This window comes from Vespa velutina, chromosome 10 (assembly GCF_912470025.1).
Source record: "Vespa velutina chromosome 10, iVesVel2.1, whole genome shotgun sequence".
Lineage (NCBI taxonomy): Eukaryota > Metazoa > Arthropoda > Insecta > Hymenoptera > Vespidae > Vespa > Vespa velutina.
Window position 1 is genome coordinate 8,242,911 of NC_062197.1, and position 14,567 is coordinate 8,257,477.

The following is a 14,567-nucleotide window of genomic DNA, read 5'->3' on the forward strand; positions in this document are numbered from 1 at the left end:
TCTATAGAAAGCACTTAGCATTTAATAAATGTTTAATCTAATTTACCGATGGATCATGATTTAAAGAAACGATTGAATACATTGGTGTAATTCATTGATTTTACATGTAAATTTCTTATTATTCAAAATCTCAAAACAACAAAAAAAAAAAGACTAGTATTTTCTAACAAAAACCATAAATACGCAATACAGAATAAATCACAATAATGAGATTGAAACTTAATAGAAGTTATACCACAGGAACAATAAAACAAGGATCAATGAAAGTAGAAAGTATAAAATTATTTCTAAAAATCCAACTCGAGAGGGACATAGTAAATTCTTTAATTTATTTTGCACTATAAAGAATAAATCCGTTATGACCTTATATCGCTATCAATAATGCATAGCTTGGCATGTTTCAAATCGATGTCAAATCGTGATAAAGGGACTTAGATTGATCGGAATTACACTGAAACCGTAGTATCATTGATCGAACTTGAATATGTGAACGCCGCACAAGTTCGGAATGTGAATTTAAACTCGAACGCGTTTTTTCACGAGTCCCTGAAAATAAAAACTTACTTGATAGATAAATAATAGAATATGCTTGTGAATACGATCAAAAAAATATGGCGTACGTTAGTCGAAGTATTCAACGAATTCTCGATCGAATCTACAATACATGGAATGAAACATACAACTCGTGCTAAGTCAATTAGTATAAGGTAATTGTTTAATTCTTATTTTTTCTTTTTTTCTTTTTTTATTTATATTGTCTAATTCATACAATCATTATTGTAGGATATTATGGGTCATTATCATAACATTCTCTTTCTTGATTGCCGCAAAGTTAGCAATGTTGTTCTACAATCGTCATCAATTAGCAAACAGGAGTACTCTGATAATCAGCTCTCAATTTCCAACTAAAATAATCCCATTACCAGCCGTTACTCTTTGCCATGGAAATATTGCCGCAATACAGAAAGTGCTTTCTTATTTGACATCGCAAGAGCGAATGTATAATTCTATACTTTCTATTCTCGGTTAAAAATAAGACTATTTAATATTCTAACTTTACATTCATGTTCTCAGATATATTCCACGAGGTTTAACGCGAAAAGATTTTGAACATACTGTAAAATACTTACGCGAAGCAATTTATCCGAAGAATCATTATCCAGAAGAATTAGATAAATTACAACAAATCCTTACGGCAAATCGATTATCATTACCTGAATTATTCGAGAATATTAGCCCCAACTGCACAGATTTTGTGATAATGTGTCGACTGAATGGAAAAATTATACCGTGCGATAAGATGTTAAACCGTGTAATCACACGTTACGGAGTATGTTGCGCCTTCAATTACGAAAATCCACACGACAATTTAAGAAGGTAACATATTAATCGTAGAATTATATTTAATGAGAAAAACGTTCGCTTCACGATCGAATAGTATTACTGAGAGTAAATGTAAAAGAAGAGTTACGAAATATTTACCTTGACCGTAAGACTTTTGCGATCGATCAACAAACTCACTTATCCACCTTGAGAAAGTTTTTTCTTCTTTTTCTTTGAAATGTGAAGTTTGCTCTTTCTTATATGCTACGTCACGTTATCGCTACTCATAGAATATGAATAGATAGATGATTCTTATAAATAGGAGAAGCATGATAATGAAGATACTCCTGGATTAATAATTATGATCGTAACTCGCCTAAATCAACTACCTTAGAATCCTCTAAGATCCATTTAATTTGTACAGGTCGAAGGAAGAATCTATATCCAACTATAGCGTTAATTTTGGATCTCGTTATATTGTGTCTTTTCTCATGAGACCTTTACCTTCGCATGATCGTATGTCATCTATAATATACGGAGACGGAATAAAAGTATTAATACACGAAAAATATACATACCCAGGACCCACCGCTTTTGAATTTATCGCTGGTTCTGGCCAAGAAACAATAGCTAAACTGTATCCTACTGCTTTGATTAGCAGCTCTGAAATTTTAAGTTTACCGACCACTGTTAGAGGATGTTACATGACTTGGCCATTCCAAAAAAAATATCGCTATCGCGCAGATAATTGTTATATTCGTTGCCGTGAAACTATAATACGCAAACTTTGCGGTTGCATATCTTTTTCAGCATCGGTCATGAAAACTGGCGTAGGAATTTGTAATTTGACGCATATTTCTTGTCTCGCACGTATCACGTTACAAACATATACCTTGACGTTGCAAGATCCAGAATGTGACTGCCTTCCTGATTGCGAAAGTACATCGTACAAAGTCGCAGTTACTACATTGCCTATGTCTGCTATCCAATACTCTCCAGGAAAATTTTAGTAAGTAAATATGTAAAAATAATGATCATCCGATAGCTATTAATATTCATTATTAGTTTTTAAACATCTTTGAAATTGTAAATTTTTCTTAAATTAACAGTGAAGCTGCTGCACGAATTTCAAATGCAACTATACTTCATGTTACGTTTGCCAGACATTCGGCGATATTGCAACGAAGAGAATTGGTACTTTCATGGATTAATCTTATTTGTACGTATTCTATATTAAAGTTAATTCGTTACTCAATCATAAAATAATTAATCTCAAACTAATTCATTTGCAGCTTCCCTAGGTGGTGTTTTTAGCTTATTTTTGGGATGTAGTTTCATTTCACTTGTCGAAATATTGTATTTCTTTTGTATCTACTTTTTGTTTAAATTAAAAATAAATAAGAGGTCAAACTCAAATAGTACTATGAACAAATATTATAACTGATCTTATAAAAAAATACAAACATAATTTTGTAAATTATTTCTTCATAATTGAAATATATGAAACAATATTAATATCATTTACGACTATTTTTAATGATATTTTTATAAGAATGCTAACATACACCAAAAATATTATACACAGTTCATCTAAGTATCAATACTATTTGGTACTTTTTAATATGATGAAAAATTGTTCTCTATCTCCACTGTAGAAGTTTTATTTTTTACACTACCTTTGGTTCCAGCATTATCAACTTTAGCATGTGATTTATTCTTATGTTTCGTTCGAGTATCACACTTCAGTATTAATCTATTTCCATGTAAACATGGCCATTCACGTTTTTTCAATAAGTATTCTGCTGCAAGTTCCATACTTTCCATTCTAACTATTGCACTCCTGAAACATAATTATAAATATTTTTTCACAATTAAAATGATAAAAAAAAACAAAAGTACATAAATTGAAACAAATATATTTTTCTGATTGATATTACCTTAAAGTATTTGTATATGGTTTCAAAAGAGTAACAGATACACATCCTGGTAAAATGTCTTTTATTTCATCAGCCTTTGTGAAACATTTAAGATTCCCAATAAATATTCTATTTTATAATTAAACAGAGATATTAAGTCAAATGAATAATATTTATATATCATGCCGAATAGGATAGATTTGAAATGGAAATCTATAGAAGTACTTACGATTGTGTAAACTTTACATCTGGTTCCACATCAGGTATTTTAACCTTTTTTCCTTTCCTTCTAAATTGTTTGCCACTTAACGTATTTAAATAAGCTCTTCGAATTACAATAGGTTTTCCATATACAATTTTACCTTTAAGAGCTCTTTTATTTTGTAGTGCTTCTTCAACGGTAGAAAACTCTACATGGAAATTTTTACTAGGTTGTCGTGGTAATTTGACAGTAAAATCACCGGTAAACAAATCTACTACTTCTTCTATGTTTTTTATTTTATATGTATAACGAACATGAAGCGTTCTTTCCATTCGCTCCTTTAATTTCTGCTTCCACGGCTCTTGACACATTTCTTCAGAAAATATACAAATGAATCTATAAGATTTTAATAGAAAAATATAGTATAGTAAACTCACTCATAAATCGCAACCACTTACTTTGTATTTATAGAAAATAGTATATTCTTTTATATATTATATACAAGTTTATACGCATGAAATGAAGATAGTATTTTTACTATTTTGTTTTCAGACAATTATTATTTTTTATATCATTTCCAAAATATTATAGGTTATGAACACGTGGTTATATCTCATGTCTAAACAGCTATACTATCGATTAATCCGACAGTTATATTAGCTACATTTGATTGGTCAAAAATTTATCCAATCAAATTGTTTGATATAAATGAATTAGGTGTATGTATATATATATATATATATATATATATATATATATATATATATATATTCCTATATATATAAATAAATAAATAAATAAATCTATAATATATATACCCATACCTATATGTGTGTATATATATTATACATAAATATATATACACACCACTAACTGTAAAATTATATATATAAATTGAAAAATATAGACTTGTATTAATTGATAATAATTATAAATGAATGAGAAAAATCATAAACTTTATGCCTAATTATTTATAAATAAAACAAGTAAAATTTAATTTTAACTTGAATTTAATATTGAAAATTGATTTTTATTTCTTCTCTCGATACTATTTTTCTAATTATATCGCTCATATTTTCATAACGGATAGTAAAAAATCTATTTTTTAAACATTTAAAGACATCAATTTTAACAAATGCATTGTGAACACATCTGCTTTGTATAGTGTAATTATATGGTAATGAATATGATAATTGATAATTGAATGCTGTAACGAGTTAAAATTCAATGTCAAGAAATATTTCAAATAATTTGGCTTAACATAATCTCTTGTGAAAAATTTTCATATATATAGGAAATGTAAATGATCCAAGGTCCATTTAAATTCAGCCATTGTTCACAAATAGTTTGAAATAGATAAAAGTTTAGCCTAATAATAAATTTTTATATTTCATGTTGCGTATAATAATTGATAATAAGAATATATAAGACTTAAAACATTAATTTTACTTCAACTAATAATTATTTTTAATTTAATCAGAGAATTTTCAAGCATTACTCACACTTAAATGCAATCATAAATAACTCTAATTATCTTATTATGCATTGTATATATATACATAGTACATATGCAAAGATATTATATGACTTACGATCCTAAAATAAAATTAACTCAATGGAAGTACTGTACCTAATAACAAAAAAAAAACAAAATATGGAAGCTTTATTTTGGAGAATATAATTTAACAATAAAAATATTAAAAATATCTCTTCTCAAAATTATAATTTAAGTTGCTGTTTGAGATCGAAGATGTTATAATGAACTGATAATACAGCTTTTAATTCTCTTCTTTGTGAAGTTATACTCTGTACACTAATAATAAATAATCCTAGATCTAAGCTACTCGTAATTTTTGGTTCTACAATTTATTTTCTTTAAGAATACCTATAAAAGCCACTTCTGTATTATTTTTTTTATAAATTTTAGTTGGCTTAGAATAAAGAATAAGAAAAGCTGATAAATTATTAATATCTACTATAGATTAACAACATAATACTAAAACAAATGCATTATTCAATACAATTGTTGTTCTGAAATTAAACTAAAATTTTAAACTTTGAGTAGCTACAACATGTTAAAGAATTGATATTTCAATGTATAAAGTATTCTACTTTCTAATTAGTTAAAAATAAATATACCTTAGAAAGAATGCTCTTTTAATTAACTAATCATATTTCCTTTAAAAATAAAAAAATTGTATCTACTTTTTCCTTTTACCAGAGGTAATAGGTAAATTAAAACTAATCAGTTTGATTATTGATTAAATAATAAGGTAATCTGACCAATTCTTAAAATGTAAGAATGTGCTCAATGTAATTTATTACGGCTTCAAGACTGTGTTAAGGAATTTTTTCACATCGCGCATTTCCTGGAAAAATAGTATTAACATTACATATTTATAATGACGTTTTCTATAAAAAACAAATTTTAGGAGTTAGAAATTTGTAAGAATATAACAAAATAAATAATTTCAAAAAAAGAAAATAATTAGATCTGCAAAATAAATATGGTATTTTATTGTAATAAAAATTGCTTTTACTACTTACCTCTTCAGAGGATGTATGCATCATTCCCCTGTATGTTTTAAATTCTGTCTGTGACATAAACTGTTTAAGAAGAAATGCAGTCATTTGACCCCATTTATATGGCACTATAGGATCGCAATCTCCATGACATTGCAATAGCGGTGTATTTTTATTTCCTAATGCTTCCTAATAATGGAATAAAATAGTATTATTAATTATAGCAATAATAGTAAAAATAAATTAAAGAATTAGCAATATTATTAAGATTTGAAATAAACTTACTGCAGGAAACTTTTGATGTAAAGGAAGCCAAGATGACAAAGCTATTATACCAGCTAATGGTTCTGGATATGTAAGCGCACTATATATAGCCAAAGCTCCACCTTGACTAAATCCTCCCAAGACAATATTTTTTGTCGATATACCTGCAGCAACTTCCTGCGCAATTAGACTACGAACATATTCTGCAGCTTTACGTATACCCTCTTCATCTTCTGGACCAGTAGGATCCAGAGATCGTAAATCAAACCTGTCAATTTAATGTTACTTAACTAAATTAAATTAAATTATTATATATATTACTTTTTTAAACATTCTATAATATTTATTGAATTAACTTACCAAGATGGCATTCGAAAGCCTGCATTAAGAGTCACTGGCATTGTTGGTCTAAAAAATAATAGAGAAATATTTAATTTTCTTTTTAATAATTTTGATATTACCAAAATATTGTTACAATACTGTAACATACGCAGTTGGACAAATAACTTTGACATGAGATGGTCTAACTGCTGCCATAGGATTGGCCCAACCATTTCTATGAAACAGAAATTAATTATTTAATACTTTTATAAAATTTATAAAACTACAAAGAGATAAATTTTAAGTAAATTTTAATAGCTTACCCTGTATCACCTAAACCATGGAAGAATATAAGCTAGAATATCAATATTTGCATTTATTATAAAAAAAAATAATACTTTTATAAATATAGTATTGATAAATAATATATTAATTTTACTACAATTACTACATTATCTCAAAAAAAAAAGAAAAAAAAAAAAAAAAAAAAAAAAAAACAGACAAGATAGATAAGATTGTATGTAAGATTGTAGAAAAAAAAAGTATGGTTGTTAAAAGTATAAGAGCTTAAAATGCTATAGGTCACTTTAAGGACAATTGATAATATACTATTTTCTTTTTATTTTCATTGAGTAAAAATATGAATGAAATTATCTAAGTGATGAATACAAATGAAATGTTAAAAACTTGAAATATAAAAGCTATAGATTACTAGACATTTATGAAATATGATATATAAATATATATGATCGTTTTAAAAAGTAGTTACGGAGAAAATATAACCAAAAAATAGTATAAAATAAATTTGTAGATACTACATATGAATATTTACCGTAGCTGTATGTCTAGTAGCAGCAGAAATTATCACTGGGCTTGACATTTTATTTTCTTCGATTTTCTATGTAGTATATAAAATGTGGGACAAATTATATATTAATTCAATAAAAATCGTAAACAGAGAATACTAAAGCAGACATTAATCCTTCCATCCATCTGCAGAGTTGGTTAATATTCCCCAGATTTGTGAAGTCATCGGTCGAATTCATCTAGAATGCAACATACAACAAAAAGTATGAAAACCATTGACTATGATAAATTATAACTATTATATAATAAAATTGTATCATTTATATTGTAAAATTTTTTGTTATTATTTAACCATTAGTTATTCCATTCACAAGGAATATATAAAGAAACTTAAATTCAAACTTATTGTATATTTCGAAGTTGATCATCGAGACATTTAAAAAATATATCATAAATATATATATGCAATCCTAAAAATCTTTCATATTTTGAAAAAAATAAAGTATAACTGTAAAAAAATAAAATAATTGTAAAGTTTGGGTTCTTTAATTCATTATTTCCCATTATTTTCCATTTATGAATTTTTTTTCTTCTTATTATAAATTACAAGGAGTGTAATAAATTCTTCAATGGAAATATTGCTCATTGATTTTTAATAGTGGATATTATAAAAGATAATTTCTTTGTACATATATACACATCGTTCAAAAGTTATGCATAGAATAAAAGAATATAAAAAATAATATAACAAAAACAAAAAAAAATAACATTGAGAAATGTATAAATAAAAATCTCGTTACATCAATGAAAATCACAGCGTAGATACGAACGGACCAATCAGAAAGGGTCTACTCGGTGATGCAGCGGTTTCTGCAGCCCTAAAGGCGCATATATATTTTCTTAAATGCTTAGTCTCCATGAGAATCGAACTTAGGTGTGCCTGGAATGCGAGCATTACGAATAACAAAGATGGTGCGTCGATGCTCGAAGCACTCGCTCCATGATCGTTCCTAGCCGAGGAGTCGTGCTGACCAGCCATATTGTTTCACCGCAGTGTTTGTTTTGGTGCAACCTACATTTCATATTGAAAAATTGAGGAAAATCGGTTCGGCGTTAGGTAAAAGAAACGCGCTGAAAGTGGAGAATCATATTTTAGGGCGTTGTACAAGTAACGGTGACCGTGTGGTCTTTTCTATCGTAATCGTCGGCATCCGAAGAGGGGCTAATCCGATATAATCTGGGTGTCAGTCAACGCACACGAGAAACGGCCGAACGAAAGAAATGGCCTGCGCCACTCTAAAGAGGTCCTTGGAGTTCGACCCGGTGCACAGTCATGGTCGTCCTAGCAAGCGACGGAGATGCGTTCCGATGTGCGTTTCGCCCGGTACATCGGCGCAGAACAATCCGGGATCACAAAATCCCTCGCCCTTTGGCGACGTTACTCACAAATTAACTCCTGGTAATTACTATAGCTTACGGCCATTTTTTTTTACTCACCTGGCCTTACGATACGAGAAGAAGAAGGGATGGCTATAACATGTTCTCTCTTTATGATTTCAAATTTCCTATACTTCCCTACTATTCTATTGTATGACTACTACCACTACCACACCACTACCATTACCACTACCACTACACTACCACTACCACTACCACTACCACTACCACCACTACCACACCATCAGAAAGAGGGGTGGGGGACAGGATTCCTTGGAAGAATGTCTATGCGTGATCGAATTTTTGCAGCTTGTCTTTTCTTTTTTTTGTTTTTTTATTTTTATCTTTTGAATATATTTATTTAAGTCTTTATACTCTGTTTTCAGTAAGATTTATATATTATTTTAAATGATTATTAATATTTTTTTTCGGATCATACTTATTCATAGATAGAATCGATTACTTGTCTAATACGAAATTTAATGATGTTCGTAAAAAATAACTTGATAATCCATATATAATAAAATGATAATCGTATACATTTCTTATTTATTTATTTCTTTTTTTTTTAATACATGCATACGAGTACTGGAATTCATGCTCGTGCGCATGCGTACACACGCGATAAGTAAAATTAACGGACTATTAATGCTTTGAATTTTATTAATTATATTTGACTTGAAATAGAGTTAAAAATTTTACTGAGTTTTCAAATATGATAATATTGTCGAACTTGTTGTATATATATATATATATATATATATATGTATACCCATAAACGTTATGAGATTAAATGTACAAGTTTATTTATGGATGCCTATCTGATTTAATAATTACTATGTAAATTAATTGTATTTTCATATTTTCTTTCAAATAGAAAAAATGGCTGCCAATATCAGAGAAGAGATTCGTAGACTGCACCGACGCAAACAACTATATTTTAATCCTCAAATTAACAATGGAGATTCTTCAGATATGGAAGGCCCTTCCAGTCCATCTAGCCCTTCTGCTCAAAGTTCAAGCTCTTATACTCCTAGTGGAAAAGAAAAACCTCTTTTTACATTTAGACAGGTATAAAAAATGAATATATAATCTTTTATTAATATTACTAGAATTAACGATATTTAAATATGTAATATATATATTTTTTTATCATTCTACCTACATACTATTTGTTATATTTAATATTTTTCTTCATTATTAATAATTTTTTTTAGGTTGGATTGATTTGTGAGCGAATGCTGAAAGAACAGGAAACACAAATTCGAGAGGAGTATGATCAGATCTTAAATATGAAGCTTTCAGAGCAGTATGATGCTTTTGTTAAATTCACCTATGATCAGATACAGAAAAGATTTGAATCTGCAGCTGCGCCAAGTTGTATGTAACAATACTTTTCTTTGTTATGTTTCCATAATTTGTATGTATATTTGATACAATCTTTCATTTCAGATCTATCCTAAAAGAGGATTGTTATTTATAAGGACACATTTCTCTGAAGAATATTATGTGAGGTTTACTTTTAACATTTTTATTTAATTACCATATACATCTTTATAATATTTTTTTTCTTGCAAATAAGAAATTCACACACATTCGGATAATTAATTTTATAATTTATATAATTTTGTTGTCTACTCATAATTTAATTTATAATAAAGTTTCTTTGTCCATTATAGATTTGTACTGTGTGAAACAAATTTTGCTTCAAGTTTAAGCTGAATACGCTGTGCCACCTCGTTCGAAAAATTATCTTTAGATAAAGCCACAGTATAGTTTACTTTAAAAATAAAAAAATAAATAAAATATAAAAACAAAAAAAAAAAAAATAAAAAAACATTGAAGAAGGAAGAAGGATTTAGTAAAGTAAGTTTAGTAGACTCGTGCTGAATAACAGCAAGACTCAAAAAATTTACAATGTATACTATTGAAATTAACAATATTTGTACTGTCACATAACTCAAGTACGGTGGTATCAAGGAACTATATTACGAGGATGTTCTTATATAAGAGCTGCTACTATTGAAATTAATATCTTGTACGAGGCTATATAAAGTACTGTACTCAACAATAGCCTAGAACATTCATGTGATAGTTCTTTGTTAGTGTACAGTTGTAATGCTACAGCGTCTCAGATATTTTCCTTAAGAAATGCAATAATTAATGCTTGTATACTACAGATTTGTAAATCATGTGTCACTATTGTAATATTATCCATGACTAAAGGAAATCGCAAATACAAAGCAGTGTACAAGGAGGAGATCGAAATGTGTTAAAATTTCTTTTGGTTTTCTTTACAAAATCGAATGAAATTCGATAAGAATAGCATTTTTGAAATTAAATGTTAATTTTATTTTGAATTTATTTTTTGGTATGCCTATTTTTTCTTTTTCCTTCTTTTTGTTTTTAGTATGTACAAGGGTTCCATGTGAACAAGACATATATATTTGTTAGCATTAAGATTATCATGTAAAATTATCATGTAAAATTGTACGATTAATGGAAGCATTATTAAAATGTATGAAAAGGTTGATTATTGAAATGGTTATGCTACATTATATAGCTGAAATACTATTTCAAATCAAAACATGATCCTTTCTTTAATATATTATGTAGTCAATTTGTTTTTACATATGCCTATCTCTTTATCTAGTATAAACATCTTTTATTTGTAATAAAGATATTACGAACTGTAACAATGCGTAAATTGTCAGATCGTACAAACCATTGTGAATAATGATGACGATAATAATAATAATACGAAATAAAGATTTCTTAGTATTCTTTAAAATTTTTTTTTCCCTTTTAATATTTTTCTTTACACATATTTTCTATTTTTATAATTGAATGTAATATTAAATTTTAAATCAGTCTTTCTTTATCTAAAAGAAAAAAAGCTTTCTTTATCTAAAATAGATACTTATTATTTTACATAAAAATTAATTATTGAAATAAATGTTATAATGAGACTGAGATCATAAATTCTATTAAAATTACAACACATTAATATGAAGCACATATAAAAACTATGAAATTAAATAATTGGCACAAAAAATAAACAGAAAAATAACTTTCACTTATAACACAAACATATTATCATTCTAACATCAAAGCATCTGAATCACTGAATAAACGCATAAAAAACGTAACAAAGTTTTAACTAGATGTGCATTAATAATCTTATTAAGTAAATTGCATAATGAAATAATGTAATTAGTAATATGGCTTCAAGTTGTGAAGCCCCTGTTAAGAGTATAAAAAGGCACCACTGCAATGTTTGGAACTGTCACTTCTGGGTAGGACACAAACCTTCACTAAGCAGCTTGAGTAGAAAAAATGTTCCCTATCTTGTTTTTGGCTTTCGTTGTAGCCATCAAGGTATTCAAGAAGACCACGCCTAATGGTAAGTGTTACAGTACATATATGAATGCAAACATCATATCTAATACAAACAAATCATTTTTCCAAATCAAAATTATCCACCAAATTTATTTTCATGATATAATGTATATCATACATCTATATACTAACAGGTAAGGTCACTGTCTACCTGGGCAAACGAGACTTCATTGATCATCTAGATCATGTGGATCCTATCGATGGCATCATTGTCGTGGAAAATGATTACCTCCAAGGACGAAAGGTTTATGGTCAGGTTGGTATAAATATATGTATTTCCTAAGCTTTACTCACAACATACAAAGTTATTAACAAAAACCTATTGTTCCTATTCAGGTAACTACTACCTATCGTTTTGGCCGAGAAGAAGATGAAGTAATGGGTGTCAAATTCAGCAAGGAATTGATTCTCTGCCGAGATCAAATAGTTCCTTTGAAAAAAGAAAAACAAGAAATGACTGCAATCCAAGAAAGATTATTGAAAAGACTTGGACCAAATGCCTATCCATTCCTTTTCCAATTTCCTCAGAACTCTCCGAGCTCTGTTACCCTTCAACCTGGAGATGATGATCAGGGCAAACCATTGGGTGTTGACTATACCGTCAAAATTTTTGTTGGAGAGAATGAAGAAGATAAGGTAATCTAAACAAAAAGAGCAAGGAATAATAGAAAGCAAATATTTAACAACGTTACAGAGAAAATAACAAAGAACAATATTAATTTTTATTATAGGGCCATAAGAGATCATCCGTGGCATTGACTATCAAGAAACTACAATATGCACCACCAATACGAGGACGCAGACTTCCAAGCTCACTTGTATCAAAAGGATTTACTTTCTCTCAGGGCAAACTCAACTTAGAAGTTACACTTGACAAAGAAATATACTACCATGGAGAAAAAGTGGCAGCTAATGTAATAATTACAAATAATTCTAGGAAAGCAGTGAAAAATATTAAGGTACATTATGTTGGTGCACATAATATGCTAAAAATATTTCGTTTATCGAGGCATTGTACTAAAGATAATATTATGATTATAGCTTTTTGTGGTGCAACACTGCGAAGTTACTATGGTCAATGCTCAGTTTTCACGACATGTGGCTAGCTTAGAAACTCGTGAAGGTTGCCCAATTACTCCCGGTGCATCCTTTACAAAACAATTTTACCTTGTACCTCTGGCTAGCAGTAACAAAGATCGCCGTGGTATTGCTCTTGATGGACATCTTAAGGTACTGCAAATTTAATAAATGTTATAAAATTGTTTCTCTTTGAAATGTTTTACTAATTCCTTATTGATATATTTTCATATATCATAGGATGATGATGTAAATCTTGCATCTTCAACCATGGTGCAAGAAGGTAAATGTCCAGCAGAAGCAATGGGTATTGTTATTTCTTACTCTGTGAGAGTAAAATTGAACTGCGGCACTTTGGGAGGTGAACTGATCACAGATGTACCATTTAAATTAATGCATCCTACTCCTGGTAAGAAAAAAATTTCGATTATATTGCATTTATAATCGTAAATATATGAATGTTCAAATTTAATATTTCTTTTTCTATTACCATAGGAGCTGTTGAAAAGGAAAAGGCCATGATGAAGAAGAGCAAGAGCATTGATAGAGCTCGCTATGAAAATTCTTGCTATGCAAACGATGATGATGATAATATTGTATTTGAAGACTTTGCACGCCTACGCTTGAATGAACCAGAGTAAAATATCTGTATATATATGTACTATATTTCTCAAGAGAATCTTAAATTTTTCAATAATAAAATAGCAAGTATTACAGAAGGTAAAATGGAAAGAATTTTGAATTAATACTTGAAAAAAGTAGGATTCTTTTGATGAAAGAAATAGGCAACCTATAATGAGAAAACTAGGCAATCAATAAGGTAAATTGTTAATTATAAAAATATTAAATTGTGATCAATCAATTATTTTAATAAATACATATAATTATTATATGCATATTATGGAACGCTAATAGAAAAAATATAATAAAAATAAATAAAAAAAGCGAAAACGACAATATGAAAATAACATGTCGTCATGAAATTTCCGTGCGATTGTGGTGGTCGCACGGAAATTCATTCAACTGACGGCCAAAAAAAAACGAGCTTAATCAATAATAATTTATACTTAATTATATTAAAAACTATCCCGTCTTACCAGAAGTGACATGTATGTTGTTAATCATAATTTCTTATTATTATGCTGTATATCAATATGTTTCTTTAATACTAATGAATATTAAGTTCATGATATTGTTCAGTTATTATTACTGTACATTAAAATAAAAATAAACAAAAAAATAATATTAATTTATTAATTATTATTAATTATTAGTACCTTGAAATTACCAAAACGAAA

The 14,567-nt window shown here is 28.4% G+C and overlaps 5 protein-coding genes across 9 annotated transcripts; 3 read left to right on the forward strand and 2 right to left on the reverse strand.

The window, feature by feature from the left end:
• Positions 1 to 40: 40 nt before the first annotated feature.
• On the forward strand, positions 41 to 2,856 carry LOC124952717 (sodium channel protein Nach-like). Of its 2 annotated transcripts, XM_047503031.1 has the most exons (6): positions 43 to 707; positions 784 to 999; positions 1,075 to 1,377; positions 1,748 to 2,332; positions 2,433 to 2,542; positions 2,616 to 2,855. In XM_047503031.1, exons 1-6 carry the CDS (start codon positions 586 to 588, stop codon positions 2,765 to 2,767), a joined length of 1,488 nt encoding a protein of 495 aa, XP_047358987.1. In that variant the 5' UTR covers positions 43 to 585; the 3' UTR covers positions 2,768 to 2,855. The 2 variants fall into 2 exon arrangements, with proteins under 2 accessions (XP_047358988.1, XP_047358987.1); XM_047503032.1 differs by lacking the exon at positions 784 to 999 and having other exon boundaries at positions 41 to 707; positions 2,616 to 2,856.
• Positions 720 to 5,720, reverse strand: LOC124952719. 4 transcript variants are annotated; one of them, XM_047503034.1, is made up of 4 exons: positions 5,581 to 5,720; positions 3,469 to 3,837; positions 3,261 to 3,368; positions 720 to 3,163 (listed from the first exon to the last, which is right to left on the reverse strand). In XM_047503034.1, exons 2-4 carry the CDS (start codon positions 3,810 to 3,812, stop codon positions 2,941 to 2,943), a joined length of 675 nt encoding a protein of 224 aa, XP_047358990.1. In that variant the 5' UTR covers positions 3,813 to 3,837; positions 5,581 to 5,720; the 3' UTR covers positions 720 to 2,940. The 4 variants fall into 4 exon arrangements, with proteins under 4 accessions (XP_047358990.1, XP_047358989.1, XP_047358992.1 ...); XM_047503033.1 differs by lacking the exon at positions 5,581 to 5,720 and adding an exon at positions 4,944 to 5,069; XM_047503036.1 differs by lacking the exon at positions 5,581 to 5,720 and adding an exon at positions 3,900 to 4,150 and having other exon boundaries at positions 3,469 to 3,814.
• On the reverse strand, positions 5,088 to 9,005 carry LOC124952720 (acyl-protein thioesterase 1). The gene is made up of 8 exons (XM_047503037.1): positions 8,854 to 9,005; positions 7,382 to 7,595; positions 6,873 to 6,904; positions 6,719 to 6,784; positions 6,589 to 6,636; positions 6,250 to 6,496; positions 5,989 to 6,153; positions 5,088 to 5,810 (listed from the first exon to the last, which is right to left on the reverse strand). The coding sequence occupies exons 2-8, from the start codon at positions 7,427 to 7,429 to the stop codon at positions 5,763 to 5,765; spliced, it is 654 nt and encodes a 217-aa protein (XP_047358993.1). The 5' UTR covers positions 7,430 to 7,595; positions 8,854 to 9,005; the 3' UTR covers positions 5,088 to 5,762.
• LOC124952721 (akirin-2) lies at positions 8,303 to 11,584 on the forward strand. The gene is made up of 5 exons (XM_047503038.1): positions 8,303 to 8,815; positions 9,671 to 9,864; positions 10,011 to 10,173; positions 10,246 to 10,302; positions 10,473 to 11,584. The coding sequence occupies exons 1-4, from the start codon at positions 8,638 to 8,640 to the stop codon at positions 10,254 to 10,256; spliced, it is 546 nt and encodes a 181-aa protein (XP_047358994.1). The 5' UTR covers positions 8,303 to 8,637; the 3' UTR covers positions 10,257 to 10,302; positions 10,473 to 11,584.
• A 455-nt stretch (positions 11,585 to 12,039) lies between these two features.
• Positions 12,040 to 14,518, forward strand: LOC124951956 (arrestin homolog). The gene is made up of 7 exons (XM_047501097.1): positions 12,040 to 12,196; positions 12,327 to 12,448; positions 12,529 to 12,828; positions 12,924 to 13,151; positions 13,234 to 13,422; positions 13,510 to 13,678; positions 13,765 to 14,518. The coding sequence occupies exons 1-7, from the start codon at positions 12,130 to 12,132 to the stop codon at positions 13,908 to 13,910; spliced, it is 1,221 nt and encodes a 406-aa protein (XP_047357053.1). The 5' UTR covers positions 12,040 to 12,129; the 3' UTR covers positions 13,911 to 14,518.
• Positions 14,519 to 14,567: the final 49 nt, after the last annotated feature.